Source organism: Amyelois transitella, chromosome 12, assembly GCF_032362555.1.
Source record: "Amyelois transitella isolate CPQ chromosome 12, ilAmyTran1.1, whole genome shotgun sequence".
Classification (NCBI taxonomy): Eukaryota; Metazoa; Arthropoda; class Insecta; order Lepidoptera; family Pyralidae; genus Amyelois; species Amyelois transitella.
In genome coordinates, this window is record NC_083515.1 from 5756826 (window position 1) to 5778321 (window position 21496).

General features: G+C 36.9%; 2 protein-coding genes across 2 annotated transcripts; both read right to left on the reverse strand.

Moving 5' to 3' along the window:
• Positions 1–253: 253 nt before the first annotated feature.
• Positions 254–11643, reverse strand: LOC106141375 (uncharacterized). The gene is made up of 12 exons (XM_013343032.2): positions 11549–11643; positions 6287–6622; positions 5913–6067; positions 4981–5685; positions 4737–4905; positions 4293–4456; positions 3758–3911; positions 3141–3292; positions 2499–2555; positions 1829–1913; positions 1061–1176; positions 254–776 (listed from the first exon to the last, which is right to left on the reverse strand). The coding sequence occupies exons 1-12, from the start codon at positions 11559–11561 to the stop codon at positions 594–596; spliced, it is 2289 nt and encodes a 762-aa protein (XP_013198486.2). The 5' UTR covers positions 11562–11643; the 3' UTR covers positions 254–593.
• A 1976-nt stretch (positions 11644–13619) lies between these two features.
• On the reverse strand, positions 13620–21279 carry LOC106141385 (thioredoxin domain-containing protein 11). Its single transcript, XM_060946794.1, has 12 exons — positions 20849–21279; positions 20551–20761; positions 19273–19396; positions 18583–18689; positions 17956–18153; positions 17519–17728; positions 16795–17252; positions 16125–16431; positions 15775–16011; positions 15053–15240; positions 14591–14726; positions 13620–14007 (listed from the first exon to the last, which is right to left on the reverse strand). The coding sequence occupies exons 1-12, from the start codon at positions 21049–21051 to the stop codon at positions 13726–13728; spliced, it is 2661 nt and encodes an 886-aa protein (XP_060802777.1). The 5' UTR covers positions 21052–21279; the 3' UTR covers positions 13620–13725.
• Between the last annotated feature and the right edge of the window lie 217 nt (positions 21280–21496).

Below are 21496 nucleotides of genomic sequence, written 5' to 3' on the forward strand. Positions count from 1 at the left end.
GTAATATCTATTAGCTTGTAAGATGTATTGAATAAATGAATAACCCAAACTAATTTTTTTATTTCTTTGTTCATTAAATACCTCTATCAATTTGTATAATTTTGGATCGAACTTTATATTGATATACAAAAATCAATGTATGGAGAAATCAGGCTGTGCGTCGTATCCTGTGTAATGTTAGACCTAATGGAGTAAAAATGAAATTGAAATTAGTATATTAGTATAAATATTTATTTACCTTTAGCTACACTGAGTAACATGTAACTTAGGGAGAAACTGCTAAATACAATAGATTGAACTCGACTGACACAATTTACAACACACCAAAAAAGCGTACATCGATTTAGGCCTTAATTAGTAGTATGGCACATTATTTTTAAGAGAAGCTTGTGCAATTAAATACTTTCCAACGATACAATATCGAAATCAAAATTTACATCTCATCTGAACGGGGATCGAACCCGGGATCTTGTGGCCCAAGAGCTTAATAGTTATCACTTGCCGACTAAAACATATCAATAATTCTCTACAAGAAACAACTTTCTTGTTCAAGATACAATTCTTAAATTGGCCATAACTTTCCCTATATTCCGTTAACTGAGGATTCTCAATGCAAAACGTGTAAGTACAAAAAGAACCGTCGCCGTGTTGCATCGCGTTACTGCATTACGTATTTTTGGGTTGACAACTGGTACATTATCTTGTAGCTGAACGCGTGACTCGAGACTTTGAAACAGTAGCGTATCCATGGCGGCGAAAGTTTCATGAACCACACGCTGAAATATAAATTATAAAATGGTATTTTTTTGTATCGTAATTCAGTGTTCGCTACGGTCTTGAAAGGCATGGAAAAATTACTGACACAATATTTCCATTCAAATAGGTTTTTTTAGAGACACCGAAGCGCAGGATAAAAAAATAGACAAAAATAATAAATATTTTCAAAAACTTTTAGTTTTTGTTGCAAATTGTTCATTTTCAGTGAACAAAACGTCCTATGATTTGTTTGGCAAAGAATAATTTGAGTTGTCGGTTAGTGTTATTGTTGCTGACTATGTACCTCTGTTAGTTGTTTGGTTCCATATGATTCAGACGGCCGGAACATCATTATTGTATAGGTGTTATCCACGCCCAAATGGCCATCAATCCAGTCTTCGATACCGCCCGCGTACAGAGCTAAAATTAAGACGCTATTAAGAAAGGCACGTATTCCCCTTATAATTATTCATAATATAAAAAAAGAATTTGTAATTTAAAAAGGAAGATTTTAAGGAAATTTGGTACAGAGATAAAACGCTCTGAAGTAACTTAAGCTGTACTTTTTCTGTAACTGTCCATGTGAGTGAAAGCAGAGACAAAATTTCCAGTCAGATATGAATAGATAAAGGCTTGTTAATTCTATGTCATGATACTATCATGTAGATAAAGCGTCTATTAATCTTTAGACATTAAAAATAATAGGTAAAACAATAACTAGGTAACTGTTACTATTAAATTCCTAACACGATTTAATTTGGCAACATAAAAAACCTTGTCCATTCGTTTTATTCGGTTATTAAATAGATTACCAAAAATAACTATTTAAGATTTTATGTTATGGTTCTTATTAAGGATGTGCCCGGAATAGAGCCTCGCTTCGAGGTATTTTAAATAGACTGTTAGGTGATTGTGACAACCGAGGTGCAGTGAGACGGTCGTCGCACTGGCCCAGACGGAATGCGGATAATAGGCAGTGATAAATTGCATCTACCTAACCTGGAAAATCCACGGCCCGTACTTATCACTTGCTCTAATAAAAAAAATATATTTCTTTCTTTAAGTTACGTACGTAGATATTCAGAAGTCTGGCCAGCCACGTAGTGTCGTCCGTGAATGCTGCTAGCTGCGGCGGCCGCACTGGTGGCCCTTTGTCTCTGTACACCCAACATTGCAAACTATAATATAATTTATCTCCATTCCACGGCCTTTTTGTTTTCCCCATGCACCACTGCAACTTTTCCAATGGATTTCGTAAAGGTCGTATATTAAGGGTATAGGTATAGGTATTCCTCCAGTGCAGCTTTTACCATGATCCAATATGAGTTAGGTTCCCCTGTAAGGGTTGCGGAGGTCAGCCAGGAGTCGCTTCGTGTAAAAACCAGACATACTCAATCTAGAATCATTGCACATCCTGGGCTTCTAAAGATGGGGAGGTTGTAACCAGGCATAACGCCAAAAGGAAGAGAAGAGACTCTATTTTTATTCTTCTTAATACATACTAACTTCATTAGTAACTTTCAAAACTGAGAGTGGTCAAAAACTTAATTTAATTTTCATTTTCCGCGTTTACAAATTAAACCTTTTATAAAAACAGATATACAAATATGAAATAAGGAAATTTTAAGTATGAGAAAAATCTAATCTAAACTATTTTAAATAAAATAAAATTAATCAAAATAAAAATTGCATTTTAAGAAAATACTGTATACTGTATCAAACACAAAAAGACCTATACTCACATATACATTATCCAGCGCCCGCCTTTTTTTAGTGTGCGAGTAAGGGTATAAGACCCCCTGTTGAAAAGAAAATATTAGGTATGCGACCTGCACTGAAAACATTGTGTATTCGCTTATTGGTCCTAGTCACAAAAAGGCTAATACGAGGCACAAGTTCGAATCCTACCTCGGCCATGTAGTACCAATAATAATTACTCATTATGGATGGAGTGTATATATACATCTTTTGAGTACCACCAACCGATGCTCTTACCATGAGGAAACCTATGGCCATTCAAGGAACTGGATGTGTAACCAGGATCCAATACGGGTAAGGTTTCCCCACAAAAGGTTGGGCAGGTCAGATGGGATGAGAGTCGTTTCCTGTATAGAACTGACTCACCCAAACCAGGAGCCCAGTCTAGGGTTTACCCCGGGCTAATCTAGAGTGGTGAGGATGTATCCGAGACTATAGCTAGGAAAAAGAAGATATCAAACAAATTTAAATTTCATAATCGTGAAAAGTTATCCCAGCACATCAGGATCGTAACGTAACCGTGCTGTCATCAAAGCTGTAGTGTCAATCCAAAGCAAATGTTCCGGACGAGGCGCCGTCCCGGACAAGTCCTTTTTGTGTGGCGATAGACCTTAAACAGTACGAACCAGTACGTCTCCCTCCTTCAAAGCGATGAAGGTGAACAGAGGAACCTTCTGGTCGTGGAGGTACTGCGTGAGCGCCTGTGTCTCGGGCTCGCTCAGTTGCCGCGTGCCAGCGTAGAGTCCGCCGCAAGGGTGCTCCGCGCGGAGGTCCTCTGCTAAAGATGTACAAATTTATACAGTCAAAAAACGTTAATAAGTATTCAGGGCTGATATTGTATACCGAAAATACGTATACCATGAAATACGCGGTATTGTTGAGAAAACTAGCTTATGAGTGCATCTTGATTAATAATTTTTCCTTATTCCCGTTTGTGTAAGAATGAACAATAAACAAACCATTCCAATCCAACTACCATTGCCGATTCATTTCGGGCTTTTGACTATTTTTAAGTCAATCAGTAATACGAGAGATATTGATAATGATTACTAATAGTTACCAAATTGTCACCAAAAATTAACAAAGATCGTTATGTCCTTTATGAAAATAAAAACAATGGTGTACGTACACGGTACACAGTTCAAACGTGTGGGTGAATTCCAATTCGGTTATTTCTTAGAGATATTGGGAACACGCAAAGATGAGAGAAAGAGAGAAGTATAAAAATGGGCAAAATACTAACTTGGTATCCACTGGTATTCAAAATTGCGATCCAAATTAACCCCGTAGCAAGATTGCACAGTACATCGCAAGCCAAAGTTTTCGCAGGACTTGCAAGACAAACGGTTCTTACATATATCCCAATTTTGCCGTAGGTTCTTCATCCATTCTCGTCGCTATGACAAGGCATGATAAGAGAAAAAAATATTTGTGAATTCGATGCGATTAGTGCAAAAATTATTCCATCGTAGATATATTAAAGACGAACTGACAAATTTCCTTATCAGTTATTTTGTATGTGGTCGGATTGTTCGCAATATATCTTTGATAATTTGTAGCCTTGATACATACATACTTAAATTTAGTCACGTTTACGTCCTTTGTGGGGCAGACAGAGCCACCAGTCTTGAAATGACTGAAAGGCCACGTTCAGCTGTATAGCTTAATGGTGGAATTGAGATTTAAATAGTGGCAGGTTGCTATTCCTCAGTCGCCTTTAACGACATCCATGAGAAAGACATGTATAAAGTATGAATATTTAATTAATGTAGGTTTACCTGAGGAAAAGTAATAGAATAGTCATATCCGTCGGGGTTAAATACAGGTATTATCCAGAAGCGATATTTTGAAAGTAAATCGGAATGATGCGATGTGCGTTCTATTAGTTGGTACAAAATGTACATTGCGGCTGCCACCGCGTGGTGATCGCGCCCCTGTATTCCTATAGAAATACATGATAACTTATATTTACAAGAACTTATAATAACTTAGAATGTCGTTAAAATGTTTAAGAATAGGTATAAAAGATGTATGTCTAAAAATTGTTTATTCAAACAATCTTTTTATTCTTTGTGATTTTTAGGTTGTAGCGGTTACCTACTACTACAGCTTAGATTAAAATGGGCGTTTCAGTTTTTGGGATAATAATTTATAATAAACAATGACCAGATTAATTTATCATTATTTTTTAAATAATTTCACCCAAACGTTAAAGAATTTACCTGCAACTATCATAACTGTCTGTTTAGCGGAAACAACTTGCCCGCTGGTGGGGTCGTCAACTATCATCATGTAAATAGGATTATCTAACGTAGTATAGTTTCCATGTGTTATATCAACCCATTTAGCGACCGGGCTATTATCTGCCCATTGTTTTAATTGTGCCACAATCTGCAAAAAACGAAGACCTAAATTGTAATAAAAATTTCATTAGTAATATACTGCCATACAACATTATTTACCTACCTCATACAAGGTACGCGGCGAATTAAAAGCTAGGGTCCTAATCTTAGTCAAGTTGCATTGTCGATGTTTCAATTTAAATCTATCTGTCAAAGGCATTATCGATGCTGGTTTTGTTTCAACTAATGTCGTATTATTATCCGTAACGTTATCTTTATTTGCTACGGAAGATGTCTCAATAAAATGACTTATATTAGATGTATCATGTATTTCAATATCCTCTTGAATGCCCTTTATTGCTGCCGCCTCTCTCAAATCGTTGCCACTCTGTTCTTTCTGGTCATCATATACAACTGATTTCGAGCTTTCATCCTCTTTACTTTTCTCATCATAGGTATCTGTTTTATCGTCACCTTTATGACTTTTTATATCTGTTTCATCATCATAAAACATCATATTGTAGGATGCGTCGGATTCTTTGTTCTGTTTTATTTTAGGCTCAAATCTTCTTATATCAGTATGGTATATCCTAGGAATAGGAATTAATGATTCATCATCTGTCAATGATTTATCCAATGTAGATCGAACAGGACTATAAGAGGCAACAAATGTAGTTCGAGTCATAAAAATTAAGTTTGTTCTATCATTGTCTTCAAATATTTGATAAGGACTATATTCTTCAGAATATGATTCTGTTCTAGTGGGTAATGAAATGTCTGGCATTGGAGATGTTCGAGTGGGAATCGAATTACTTGGTGTATGTGCATGCTGTAGGGATAAGATGTTTTTAGTTATTAAAAGACTTTAACAAAAATGTGTTTGAATGATCTGAATTATTAGAGAGTATAAAATGAACAAGCCACAAATATAAACTCAATATATTGAGGTCTATTGGAATGTTATCTTTTTCGTTATTCACAACTTTTTCTCAATAACTAGCTAATAACCTTTTCTCAATAATAATTAAGAAAACGAATTTTAACTGAAACCCTTACATCTTCATCTAAGTTATATGGAGGTGAAATCGGCGACAGTGAGGCCCGCTTCGTAAAAGCAACAGCCGCAATTGGTGCGTATTGACGAAGCGCTGGAGTACGGGTCAGGAATTGGGGATTCGCTGGTGGACTCTCATCGCGTTGCGGATGTCGTTCTGGAATTGGTATTAACCAATACTGATAACTGCTAGAACTTGATCTAGTTTATGACTTTACTTTTCTAACGTATACTCTTAAAAACAACACCTATGTCGTCCGCAAGCCGTCATAGAGAACATATTGCTACGAGTAGATCACTTATGAAATTATGTAACGGTAATATAAAACAAACAATGTACATTTAAAAAGGTTGGTACAAAAATTCAGAAACGTACCTTTCTGCTTGCCCAGAGGTCGTTTTCCAGTTTTCCGAGCTGGTGCAAAGATCATTTCAACAGTGCTGGATGCAGGCACTGTAGTTGGAGGCACAAATCTGGTGTACTCTCGAAAGGGGTCCTGATTGTTCACAGGTGTCGTGGATGGCGGCAGTGCGGCACCTCCTATTATTATTTTTTCCTTCCCTTTTGTTATGGGCAGGATATTAACTGCTACAATTTTCTTATGACCTGTCGGTGGTACATCTTCATCCAAAACCTTAACAAGAAACTCGGGAGTAGTTTCTTCATTCGCACGCCAGCGTGTATACTCAATTGTCCTTTTTCGACGAAAATCTGAATGATTAACAAACATTGCGTAAAAGTTATTTATACCCTTATGAAGATGTTATATATTTTGCATTTTGACTGCGTAGAGTAAGACCACTCCATCTCTTCTTGCAAATGTTTAAGGAAGGAGACGTACAATAGCAGTAAACAAATTACTTACAGGCCATGGGACAGGAAAGGTCAGTTTCATTTTGAGTAAAATTACTCGTAGTTTGTTCCGTACAACAAATAACTGATTGTATAAAACCTAATATTATGAATAAAATACAAGATCTCATAGTAACAAAAGTTTCTTCATATTACGACATGACATTTTCATGATGAATGTCATCAAAATTTGTAGATGTAGACACAGACTTTATAGCCAGTACTTTTTGTTTAAGCATGAGGTTTAAGTATATTTATTTTCATTCCTACCTAATTGAAAAACTCAATCAAGCGACTAGACATTCCAAAGAATAAATCATAGTAAATACCCAAGCGTCGTAGCTCCATAATGAAGTCGTAGACAAGTTCAACAGGCGATAGAAAATTTTCGTAGCACAGGTTCATAGCAAACATTATCGTAGGAGGACCGATGACGTAGATTTCGTAGCCTATCTGGCTACCGTAGCCCTGACCATTGAAAATGTACAACTATATCGTCTTGATTGACTATAATTCGGTTAAAGCGAAATAATTTATGTAGCTCTTCTTTTTCCTCTGTGCATAAATTTATAAACTTATTTGTGGCGACATCTCTACGCCACTCGTCACAACATCAAATCAAACAACTACTGTCAATCATCGCGAAGAAATTGACGCGCTCGACCAATAGCAGCGAAGAATCTAAGACGCGATTTCAAAGATTTCACGGATTGGAGCTATATATACAACCTCCGACACGACATCGTCGGAGCCGCGGTTCCCCAGGCATAACACCTAGCCTGGCGGAAGATCTTCCCTTTGGTGGCGGTCGAGCCGAACCATCGCTCCCGCTACATTGGTGACCCCGACGTGATTGGAAGCAACCTTCTCCATCATCATCAACTCCAATCCTCAGCATCACTCCTCACTCTGCAAGCAGTCTCACAGCAAGCCAGCAACTGGGTATCGCAGCAGGTCCAACGCAGCCGACTCACCGAGCTTCCTGGTCCTGTCTCCACCCGCACTTCACTCTCATCGACTTCAGCGACCGCACATCTACCGCAGCCCACGCCTGGATCTCTTCGACGGCCGCTCTTCTCTCCAGCGTGGCAGCTCTGCACGATATCTACCGGCGCAACAAGTCGACTTCACTCTCTACTGTCTCGACTCACCGCAGACTACGAGCAACGCAACGGCTCACTCCTGACTCACTAGGACTTCGAGCAACTTCCGACTCACTGGAAGACAACTGGCACTTGCAAGCTACTGAAGCACAGATTGCACAGCAAAGATCTCAAGACTTCAGACCTTCCGGTCTTGGGGGGGAGTACTGTGGCGACATCTCTACGCCACTCGTCACAACATCAAATCAAACAACTACTGTCAATCATCGCGAAGAAATTGACGCGCTCGACCAATAGCAGCGAAGAATCTAAGACGCGATTTCAAAGATTTCACGGATTGGAGCTATATATACAACCTCCGACACGACATCGTCGGAGCCGCGGTTCCCCAGGCATAACACCTAGCCTGGCGGAAGATCTTCCCTTTGGTGGCGGTCGAGCCGAACCATCGCTCCCGCTACATATTAATAAAGAAATATTAGATATATGGATAGAATAGATATAAAATTATAACAATAAATTTATCCTAAGCTTATATTAAAGTAATGTACAAAAGATGGCCTTATCGCAATATCTTTATATTCCGATTTCTTTGATTATATGATTGAGCCTTTTTGCAGCAGGCGTTGGCTGCAAGCTCTGTTGATTTTATCTGTGAATACCAAAGGTGAATACCTTATTCTTTTGATTGCAATCTGTCTCTGTGAAAAACGTCACTGCTTTATTTAGAAATAGGTATTTGTTTTAATTTTCTAATCAATAATTTTACGATGTTGTTACAAATGAAAGTTTATTTAATATCTATCTTGTACTTATTCGGTGGTTTATTTTTTGTTTTATTTCCACCTCGGAATTTTGCTCAGTGAGTATTTTAATATTTAAATCAAATACCTTACCGAATAATACACCTTTTTTGTATAAAATTATTTTTGTTAGTACTAAATTAATGCTAAGATCGTGTATATGTTTATTTATTTGGTCTAATGCTACATAGAACACAACAATTCTACATTTCGTTAATCAATTTGGTTCGTAAACTTACGCTAAATGTTACAAGTAAATAGTAGATAATCCTTTGATGTAACACCAAGTAAACAACAATGGATTCCACGCTGCCCACGAATCTATTACCTAAACTATTTTTCTTTTTAGATCTGGATCCAAGAACAGAGTGATGAGATCTTCAAGTGTTGACCTGAAGTATCATCACTATTTGAACCACAAACAGTTATTGGCCGCGTGTTCGCGTTTAGCCGAGCCTAACCCAGACTTGGTGAAGATGGTGCCTTTACCCCCTTGCACAGTCAACAATCGGACTTTGTTTTCTTTAGAACTGCGGAGTGACAAGGAGAGCAAAAAACCTGGAATATTCATAATTGGAGGTACCAAAAACTATGAGTGGGATACAACATTGAAGAAATCTAATATTTTAAATTTATAGCATGCAAACATACGAGTTATACTCGTAAAGAACACTGAAAGGCTGGATGGCTTAGTGATAGAATTGAAATTCAGATAGCAATATGGGTACCCTCATTTCTATCAATTTCACTTCGTTCTACCTCAAAAACCTAGTTTCCGGATACTTAACTAGGCTTATTTATGTTGTTTTGTCCTCAATTTTGTTTTTACGAGACATGCGAACATATTTTTATTATTAATTTCAGCATTCGCTCCCTAATTCCTAGAAAAATATATTCGAGATATTCATTACAAAAAAATTATAAGCTAAGGAAAAGATTTATAATTTTTACCATCTGTTACCATTAACAGATGGTATGGTGTTGACATAATTTATAATTTTTAAAAAAGAAAGATTTATAATTTTTTAAAAATTATAATTTTTAAAGGAGAAAAGATTTATAATTTTTACCATCTGTTACCATTAACAGATGGTATGGTGTTGACATAATTTGTACAGTGTGTACATATTTTATTTTATCTTTATTTAATTGAAGAAATATTCGTATTGATATAATTAGTTCTATATTCATTCATGTTTTTTTATGTAATGTGCATTCGTCCACGATGTAGTTTTAAGAAAAATTGACGTCCGATGAAAATGCTGCAGTGTAGTTTGTTCCGCCGCTTCTTCTACACATGCGCTTTGGAAGCGGTAGTAGTTATAATTAGATTTAAGTGATGTGACGTCAATAAATGATACCTTGTATCTATTTTTGAAAATAAATATATTCTATTCCATTCGATACATAATGTAATTGCTGCCTGTACCTATGAATGATACCGTACTTTTTCAGCTATCAATGCCATGGCATGGGGAGCAGCCAACGCAATTATTGAGCTGGCAGACAAATTACTTTATGATGCCAATTATCAAACTCCGTTTTTTAATGATTATGACTGGTACGTTATCTATAGATAATCTTAGTTATAGGTCAGAAACTCCGTCATTCTATCGACAAGATACGACACCAACGATAAAGGTAGCTTATTATATTGCTTAATTGTTTATCAAATGAATGGCAAGGCCAGTTTACACTGCACATCCTGGTGTCAGAGCGGATCCTTGGGTTTTCCCGAATTGTTCGGCACTTAAGTATAGTATCACTCTATCTCTTTCTTATCGTAGAAGTCATTGAAATCCAAACCGGTCGTGTCAGTTATCAGATGTCAGACGGGAGTTGTATGTTCTCAAAAGCTACTTAGTTAAAAGTTAGTACCTAATTCCGTAGTAAGGTAGAACTGTAGTAATATGTATAACTTTCCTTTAGAGAACTAAATAAAGGGAAAGTTATACATATTGCTTTTCCTATATTACTTCTGACCTGAGTAGGCACTCAGTATTCAAATTATGTTAAATTTTTTTTACATAGATAGATCATGCAGTTAGGAGACACTAAGGAATTCTTCTTAATTTCTGTGAGAGCTTTATGTACTTGTTGTACAGGTATTTGGTGCCTATGGGCAATCCGGACGGAGTGGAGTTTACACAACAGATGCAATCGAAGCCACCATTGGATGTTGATGAATGGTCTAGAAATCTTACGGCGAGAGAGACCACTCGCCCATCTCGTTGGTATAAAAATACAGACCAAGGAGAGCAGGCGGCGCAAACCAGTTGCTACGGAACCAACATCAATCGGAATTTTGTTTATCACTGGCAAGGTTTGTTGGTTTGTAAACGTAGCCGCACCACTGCTCCTATGGGAATATCCAGAAAGAAATCGCTTTTGAACTCTTTGAATATAATCATTATAGTACAATACATACGTACAATAGTATACCTACATACAATAAAGTAAGTACATGGTATACAATTATACATGGTGTCTGTAAATCATGAACACGCTTAACTTTATAAAATATAAAACCAACAAAATACTTACCAGTTTTAAATACCTAGTCTTATTCGTAGGTACTCCTCATTATTGCGAGTGCTAACCGATGCTCTTACGTCAAGGAAATACATTGTGGGAAAACCTGCACATTCAGACAACTGAATGTGTAACCATGATCCAATATGAGTTAGGTTCCCCCGCAGAGGTTGCAAAGGTCATATGGGAGTCGTTTCGTGTAAAAACCTAACTCACCCAACCCAGGATCTAAGTTCAAAGGTGAACCCCGGATTTCACTCCAGAGTGATGAGGATGTAACCGGGTCTAACTCCAGGAGGAAGATTCTTACTCTTCATCAAACCTTTAAACCTGTATAATTTACTTACAGACGATGTGCATAAAACGCCTGATACGTGCTCACAATTTTACCCAGGCGCACAACCCTTCTCCAGCAACGAAGCACAGGCTATCCAGAAATATATCGACCGCCTCGGTGATAACATTAATTTGGCAATACATTTACATGCCAGCTTTGTTACTAAGAAGGTAAATAACCTATGGTGTTGCCAGTGATGGAAATTATCTTTGAAAAATAGGTGCATACTTGTCTAACTACTTAATTTTACTTAAGAAAATTATTTAGATGTAGTAATTTTCTTTTTAAAATTAGTCATTAACTTTTTCATCAAATTTATGGTTTAAGTATATTCAAGTTCACTAACAAACTAACAACCAAACATATTACATATTTTCTTATGAGCAGGAGTACATCCTATATCCGTGGCGTTACTCCCACCGGCTTCCTAGCAACCACCGCACGTTGCAAGACGTCGGCGAGTACGCGGCGAGGCTATCACGGTTGCCTGATGGACGGCTGTATGAGGTAAAGCGTAATTTATTTTAAATACATACTTCCATGCTGGTCTGGTAGCGAAAAATAAAGATAGTGTGTTCCAACTGCTTCTCTTCTCATGCAAATTGTGTAAGTCAATCAAGGGAAAGACTAACAAACTGTCACTATCCATTAGGGCATACAGCTGAACGTGGCGTTTCAGTCTTCGTGACCACTGGCTCTGTAGTCAACTATGGAGAAGCTCTTAGGGATCCAACGTGACATGTATGTACGTACATTCTTAGATGCTTTTGCACTAAGGGACCGTTGTCGATGATCGAACAAAGTCAAATCTTACCACGTACCAAACTATTCGTAGATATGTATTGAGTTTAACCGCTAACCTAGTTTCTTATAGCGAGGGCAAATATCATGAGGAAACATGCGTATTCATGCCACTGACTTAGGTTCGGGGTAAATGTTGAGCAGGTCAGACGAGAGTCCACAACCCTGGTTGTTGTCACATGCGGACCCCGAGCTCCTCTGCATAGGTAACGACGGGACCGGGAATAACGTCAGAAGGATGATGACTTTTAATCTTACGATGGTTTCAGTGACGTATTTGAACAGCGACATCTAGACTAACACGCTTTTCATTACCTATACCTACTAGACTTTATCGCGTTTCATATTCACAGTTAGACACGGACACAAAACGCTTACGTGATGCTAAAACAGTTTTCATAGCTGTTTTCTGTTTAACGTTTTGAATAAGTTCAATACGTAAACCTAGGCATAAAGTATTAATAAGTTTTTGTTTAGGTGCACCAAGGCAGTAATGATGAGCTAGTGGCTGGATCCTTAACTGATTATGTGAGTGGCGTGGTCGGTGTCGACTTGGCGTTTCTGGTCAAGCCCTATCATGATCTGTATCCCAATACAACGAACTACAATGCACTTGGTAAGAATCAAAAAATAAGTATAAACTCTTGTTAAGTGTAGGCAATCCACACTTCCATACTACATAGTAGAAAATAAATATTATTTTTTTTTGTGACGGGTAAACTAAACAATAAGTAATTTTGATATTTGGCACAAGGTAAACAAAAAATGGGACTTTGGAGAGTAAAATATTCCGTATTTCTAGTGGGAACTAGAAGACTTTCACTAGTTACATTGAGAGACAACTGAGACAATGTTGTTAGTATCACTACCATGGGACAACCTGCGACAAAATCATCTCACTAGTCCCACTGGGACTAGTGGGATCGAACGATGTTTTTTCCTGAAAATGGGAGCAAAGCCTTGCCTAAAAGCTGGTTATAAATTAATCTTAACTGTAATAGATTCTAGTTCATATCAGAGTTCTGCAAGGACATTGGTAACAACATCGGTAAGCCAGTCGAAGATACTATTATATTGTTTGTGGTCTACAAACAACAATAGTTTTTATGCTGTTTTGTATTATCTTTTTTTTTTTTTAATTTTGGGTGTTCTTGGCTTGCAGATATGTACGTGAATAAAGCTATTACTGCAATACTCGGCTTGGTGCGAGGTTGGCGCAGCAGCACCAAACAAAACACTCTCTCTTTCTTTGGCAGGGACGTCGAATTCTAAAAAAAACCTTTAATTTCAACAATTTATATTTACGCTTGATTCTAAAAATAAATAACATAGATATTTATATAAAAGGTCAATGTACACTATTTACAAAATACATAATGTCTATTATCAACTTTTCGTGTTTAGGATGGAGACGTCAATGTCCCAATTGTTTGCTAATAAACTAAGTGAATTTAATAGAGTCTGTTGTTTCATGCTGTTTTCAGTGAGATCCGTGACGTGCATTAGACTGAGGTCTAATGAGACTTGATGTAAATGTTGCAATCTTCTGTAAAGCGCATCTTTGAGCTCTCTGTGCTCGCTTCGACGCCAATATTTAAGATTACTACCGATAATTGTAGTACAGTGCTCCTTGATGTCCTTCAAACAAGTCTTTTTCTCAACAATACCCTGAAAATAATGTTAATCGTATTTTAACTGAGTGATATTCAATAACAGTTGTTGCAGTTCCAACACCACCTTTTGTGCCTCAGTCATTGCTCAAGCACATACTCGTATTCCTATAAAATCAGTAGCGGTTAATGGATGGTTGCGTCACAAAAATTTTCAAGAGAGTAATATTGGTATGGATTTATTACTTTTAAAAAAATCTGATGATTTGATTTTTTCTCCCAGTGACGTTGTAACACATACCAAAGATCATCTTTATTGTTATATGTCATTATAGTTATTTGTTTGCCTCTTTTATGAAAAAATACACTTTACGGCACTTATTGGTGCCAACAAGGTTTCTACTTTTTTAAATAAATATTGAAATAGTAAACGAGATATTCAGCTTTATTACTAGCTCATAACGTTTACCCGAAACAGTCTCCCGTGACAAGGAGTCGTGAGGAAAATTTAACTTTATGACTAAAAACCACAAGGTTTATTTTCCGGGACTTCTTTCCAGACAGTGCGAGCGGTAAAACTAAAAATAAGACTTTAGTTAAGAACCATTGACAAGATCTATACAAGACAATACTAGAAGTACCTTTGCGGATTGGCATATGGCGAGTCGCACGCGCAGATGCGCAGGAACTTGCAACGCTCGCAACGCCAGCGACACCAGCCCGCTCGCAGACACGCGCTCCTCCACGGGGTACGACCGGGAACGCGCCTCGCGGTCTCTGAACACAAACAGATAAATCAAATACTTTAAAGACAAATATCATACAACTTCAGAGCATTTTGAGGTGGAAGGCTAAGCGGCTAATTTTTCTGTCATCTTTGCATGTGAGTGAGCAGGTTTCAGGTGACCACTTCGCTGGCTAAAAAGTCTACGACATAATATGCCAAATTTACACAGGTTTTAAACACTCAGCTTGGATGTATTTAAAGCTTTCGATCCTATGAAGTTCTCTCTTCTCCCAAGAAAAAAAGTTCAAAAGCTGGTCGTGGACTGCGAAGGATTTTATAAGCAACATTATAACCAGTAGGCACACAAGTGGCTCACCTTACGGGGAACACGAAGACGGCGGGCAGCCGGGCGGGCGTGTAGGGCCAGGGCAGGTCGTGCGCGCGCGCGTCCAGCCGCGCCGCCGCCACGCGCAGCGCGCCCGCGCGCAGCAGCCGCGCCGCCGCCAGCAGCGCGCGCGACACGTGCGCATAGCACGGCCCGCCGCACACGACCACCAACGTTATCTGAATAAATGTCACTGTGTTTGTGTACGGTTACACACGAATTGGAATTACTAACGCGTTGTTAAAAAATATTTCTCGGGGTTTTAAAAGTACCAACTAGCAGTTTGTTCATGCTGAGCCGTGTGTGCCGTAGGGTTGGCATATGCGCTGCCCTGGTATAACTAAAATGCCGTTATCTGCCAAATCCTTGTTTTAAGTAAAAGGTCAAAAACTGCGGTAAAAATTTAAACTGATGCCATTCATCAATGAGAACGCCTATTTATGGCTTAAAGGTACCAAATAGTCGTATATACAGATCGAAAGAGATTTTTTTTCTTATTTTACTGGAAAAAAAGGTGTAAATCTTGATGTCAGATAACGGCATTTTAGTTATACCACGGCAGTGCGTTGAAAGTTCCCATAGCTTACCGTGATCGAAAGAACAAAACACAACCGTCACTACGCGACATTACCATTCTTGTAATAGAATCACCGAGGTAGACATATATACAAGTAGGATATACTATATGTAATCAAAATAACTTTATGACTTACCACCCCCGGCGTCTTGATCATTTTCCTGAAGCTTCGAGTAGTCAGATCAACTATATGTATAGTGTCATTTGTGATTTCCATCTGTTCATTTCCATCCGATCCGTAGTAATGCGTGTGTGACGCGTCCTCTACGTGCGTACGCAGCGATCGCTTCAGTTTCTTGTGAGTGAAGTTGTAGATAAATTCTCGAATCGACTTGGCACTATACTCTTCTGAGAGGATATATTGACTCTCGTGCTAAAAGAATGAGGGATAACTCCTTTAAAAATTAGATTGTAAAGTACGTGTCTATTATCTTCTTTCGCATTATTTAAGCGATGTGAATGTTATGTGTGAAAAAGTAATCTTACCTTACTGTCTAAAATGACGACAGTAGTTTTGTCTTTCTTGTTTGCGACGTCTATACCAAGAAATTCGGCAAAATGATGGTTGGTCACACTATCCACAGCGAGCATATGTAAACTGAAGTTTTTTTCACACGACAACCCATTTATATCTGTTACGTTTAGTTCCGAATTTGGAACTTTTGAGGGCACCACAGGCGGACCCAACTCATACGCAAACCTTGTTAGCTTGCAGAAATGATTAACATTTTCTTCTAATAGATTTTCGGCTGCCAGATGGTCGCCTTCAAACGGTAGCATTGTTGTTTCTATTCTGTAGAAATAAGATTTGTTTGATTAGAATAATTAATGCCGTATGGTTTTCGTCACTTGGAATAGGACCACTGCATATCTTACCCATGGATGTCTTATAAGGCGACTAAGGGATAGGCAAATAAACTTGGGATTCGTTTTTTTAGATGATGGGCTTGTAACCTGAGACTGTTGTCTCTGTCTACCCCGTAAGGGATAAAGACGTGATTATATGTAGATGTATAAGTATAGGTAAACAAATAGGCACGTCGTAAACAATGCATAGATTTTTAAAGCTTAACTATTCAAAAGCATCTTTTTTTAATGAAAACAGTCAGTCAGTGTAAAAAACACTTTCAAAAACGAGATAAATAAATAAACTTACGGTTCATGATCATCATGCTCCTCCAGATCAAGACTAAAATCTTCGAGAGATGAGCACTTCTCATAGTTATCGTAGAAGGCCCTTTCAGCCGGAAGTTCTTTAGTACATTCATCTAAGAGACCTAGCACAGACATCACTTGGTATTCATCGTCTGAACTCTCCATCACTTTTGTAATAGACAATCCCTTTTTCATCAAAAAATCAGACGATCTGTTCTTCTGATACTTCTGTGTAACATTTATCCACGGATATTTATTATTCTGGGATACGACTCCCTTCCTGTAGTACCGATTGCGTTTTATTATAGGCTTCTTGTATTTGAAATCTTGGCAAAATTTCAAAAAGTTCTTCTGCTCGTAAAGAAGCCTTTGTACTTGTTGCAATTTCAAAAGTTCAGTCGTCCACTGACTAGTATCGTTGTTGTGGCAATTGTGATACTCCATAGCTACTTCACGCAACTGCAAAGATAAATAACACGGCTGTAGAAGTTTGAAGTTACTTTATATATCTTATTTTGATAGATTTCAATAAATTAACCCGTTAACTACAAAATACATATTTGAAAAAACACAATTCTTGCTCCAGAAGCTTACGCTTTACGCACGGAAGAATTTTTAGGACGTTTGAGTAAAGTTCATTTAAATACTTAAAACACGAATATACTTTATATTAACTTGTCAAAATAAAAAACAGTCTTAAAAATTATAGTTAGAAGTTACCTTACCAATGCATATGACGGTAATTGTTCATACAAAGGGTTGAGTGGTGTAAATAAAATTAATATTGGGTTCCCGTCCACATATCTCTGGAAACTGAATGCTTTCTTCCACATCGGTATGACTCTCGCAACGGGCTGTGTGAAGTTCTCCAGCACCCAGTGAAGAAGCGACGTGTCATTCCAAGACGTGTTATGATTGCCATCAGAAATATAATCCTGCAAAATAGTAATATATTTCTCGAAATATATATCTAGTAACATACACAGGAGCACATGTTATGTTATGTTATGTGGTAAATCGCGTTTAATATAATATATAAGGTTACAGTAAATCATAGTTATACATGACATCGGTCATTTTGTGACTTATATAAAAAACAAACTTAAAAAAGTTGAATTGAAGCAAAAGTATAGACAGTCTCAATAAAAATATATATCCAAACCATTGTATCATTCCATAGCATCAGTCGTGCATTTGGCACTGTCTCTACTCCAAGATCCAGAGCAAGCTCCTCTGATGTCACCACAGCAAAACATATTTCCCCAACAGTGTCAAACTCACGCGCCTTTAATGCGACAGTGTACCAAACATTATAATGTCTTGAAGTGTCTGCTAGAGGCGTAAAACCAACAGCTACGGCCTGAAATTGACAGATATTATAAAGTCATAACAGTTAATGCAATGACAAATTCCTGTTCTCTTAATTTGGCAAAAACATCTATAATTGGTGTAACTCAAGTAGGAAATAATTGGAGGGAACAAACATCATATTAGAGAATGATGAAGATGTCTGGATAGGTGTAGTCTCTGCCTACATTTCCAGTGAAGAGGCTTGATTTTATGTTAAAAATCTTGTAATTACTACACCACCAACTAGGACCGGTGCCAGAAGGGTGATGACATGACATAAATATAATCACGTGTACACCCCCAAAAGACTAATAAGATTTACTGATCCATATTTCAGACATGCACGGATTTGGTTAAAATCAGACAAATAACACTAAAATAAGACAAACCTTAACTACCATCACCTTTAATAATTAAGTAATGCATATTTACCACTTACATCACAAATTGACAAAAGATTAACAAGCTCCTCAGTAGATGACACCCTGTTCAAAGGTCTTATGATTAACTCCAAGAACTTGACGATACTGTGTGCATCCCTTGGACCTAGTGTTTGTAATAAATTTACATTAATAAAATTATCAAGCACATGTCACATATACGTATAATGTTAGTATCAGGGTTATGAGTTAACTAGCTTTTACCTGCAACTTTACCTATGCTAATTTAATGTCACAATATTAAGGTTTTTCACAAATCCCATTTCCCATACTCTTTAACTATATGCACACAAAATTTCATGAAGATATCAGTACATATATCATGCAAGAAGATAACTTGCTTCACCTTTATAATATTAGTTGGGATCATAAGATAGAGCTAGCACCAAATTAAGCTTGAGACATGTAATATGGGATACCAACTCAATGATACTATACTTTTATATAGATAAACATCCAAGGAAAACATAAAACTAACAAGGAAGGTAAATCAATATTAAAATTATTTCCTTTCTTATCAATTACTAGCCTAGCTCTTAATAGTAAACTGGGAAATATTCTGTGTGTTGATTGATTTACCTGCCTGAGCCTAAAGAAACAGATATATCTATTTTAATTTCATAAACTTCATACTATTCAATAATTTCAATATTGTTTTTACAATAAAGTTTAAATTAATAAATACACACCTTTGTAGAGAACTCCTTGTGAATTAACTTTATATGCCATCAAAATTGGCCATGATGGTATTTTGTTGTGCTGTAATCTGCACTCACTGCCTGGATTCCAACAATTGATTGCTGCAAAATGTACCTGTGGCATACAAAAATATACCAATGCATTCTTTACCAAAAACTTTATATCTTAGAGAAAAGAAAAAACTCGAGTAATTTATCAACAGCTTTTTACTAGTCTACAGAATGTTATAGATGTATCACTACATAGTATAAAGCAAAGTCACTTCCCGCTTCCTGCGTCTGTATGTATCCTTATAACTTTTCTTTCTTTCTTTTCTATATTATGGCTTGCACCGGACTATCGGTGATTCTGCCAATGTCATGGTTTGAAGAGACACAAAGTTAAAAAATTGGTAGATGGATGTATAACTCAAAAGCTACACAAGGGATTTTGATGCAGTTTTTTTAATAGATAAAGTGATTCAGGAGGAAGGTTAATATGTATAATAACATGCTTAATATATAAGAGAACCACTGATAATTTTAAGATTTCTAATATGAAGTTATAAATATACACATTTTTTTGTTTGTTGTTTGTCATTGCAAAAGCTGGCTGTCTCTATGAGATAGATCAAAATATTGTACTGAATATTGTATACCTTAAAAAGGTCTACAAAAAAGTCTGCAAAGGTATTTGTTTATCTCTTAGGGATAACCCGCAATAATGAATTTCTATCCTTTACTTTTTACGAGAATAATGGCTTATTTACGAAGTGATTTTAAGCAATACAGCATTAATCCTTATCCAATTAAGTACCTAAATATATTTTTCATTTAATATGCAATAATATTGCTCTTTACAGCATGTAATTTAAATAAATATTTTTGAAGATATGGCTGACCTAAACCTTTAATTGCATACATACATACATACATATGGTCACGTCTATATCCCTTGCAGGGTAGACAGAGCCAACAGTCTTGAAAAAACTGAATGGCCACATTCAGCTATTTGGCTTAATGATAGAATTGAGATTCAAATAGTGACAGGTTGCTAGCCCATCGCCTAAAAAAAGAATCCCAAGTTTGTAAGCCTATCCCTTAGTCGCCTTTTACGACATCCATGGGAAAGAGATGCGAGTGGTCCTATTCTTTTTTGTATTGGTGCCGGGAACCACACGGCATAATTGCAAAAATATCAAAAAAGGCTTCATATTTTAAAAATAAAGCTAATTTAATAATGCTTATAAATCTTAATGAATGATAATTGTTATTGTAGTAAATACATACTCTATCATTTAATATTATAGCAGCCTTTTCAAATTCCCCTCGGACATATTGAGACTCAGCATCCCATGGAGCATAATACATAACAAATGATATATCAGCCTTATTAACCACGGTTAGTGCACTGCTCAGCTGACCTCTAAACCAGTCTGTCACTACAGAGTCTGGCCCAAAAAATCTCACTGCCTGTGGGTGCTTAGAAATCTTTGTGGGCCTGAAACACGATAAAATGAAGTAGTTTAATTTATTATCGTAAACATAAGATTCTAAGAGCGATGCGAATCTTTCTTTTAACTCTTACGTGTTATGAAGAGCACCGTATGTTGTCAAGGCAAGTGCTATACAAAATACCATTTCCTTGATGAGCATGTTAAGGGTTATCTCTTTATTATTTTGTTTGTTGCTTTGGGTACTTTCAGACGAATCCTGTGCATCGCTAGAAACACTTATTGGTTGTAATGACGTGCCCTGTACAATATCTTCAGTGTCCACCGTTGGAAACATTACACGTCATTCACAAACATTAGAGAACAAAAGTTTGATCACAGGTTAAATGGCATTGCCAAACTTTTTGTGTATGAAAGTAAAAGGAACTAGTAGTGATATTAAGTATATATGGAAGATTCATAATAATCTTCAATTACTTTTTTTATTAAAAATACAATAATGTATTTGTATGCGTTTGCAATTTGCATTGCATTGCACAAGTTTATTTTATAGATAAGCTGTCACTGTCAGAATCTCAAACAAATGACGTTCTCGGGTAAGCAAAGATCATGCAACTGACATGAATTTTTCGGGCTGTTCACGAATGTTGTCTCTCTCTTTCTATCTGGAGGTAGATAAAGAAAAGGGTAAGATCGTGATTACACCCCGTGAAACCTCTTAGAGTATCCATTCATTAAGTTAAACCCATAAAATATTTAATAAATGAAACCTTCTGAAGAAT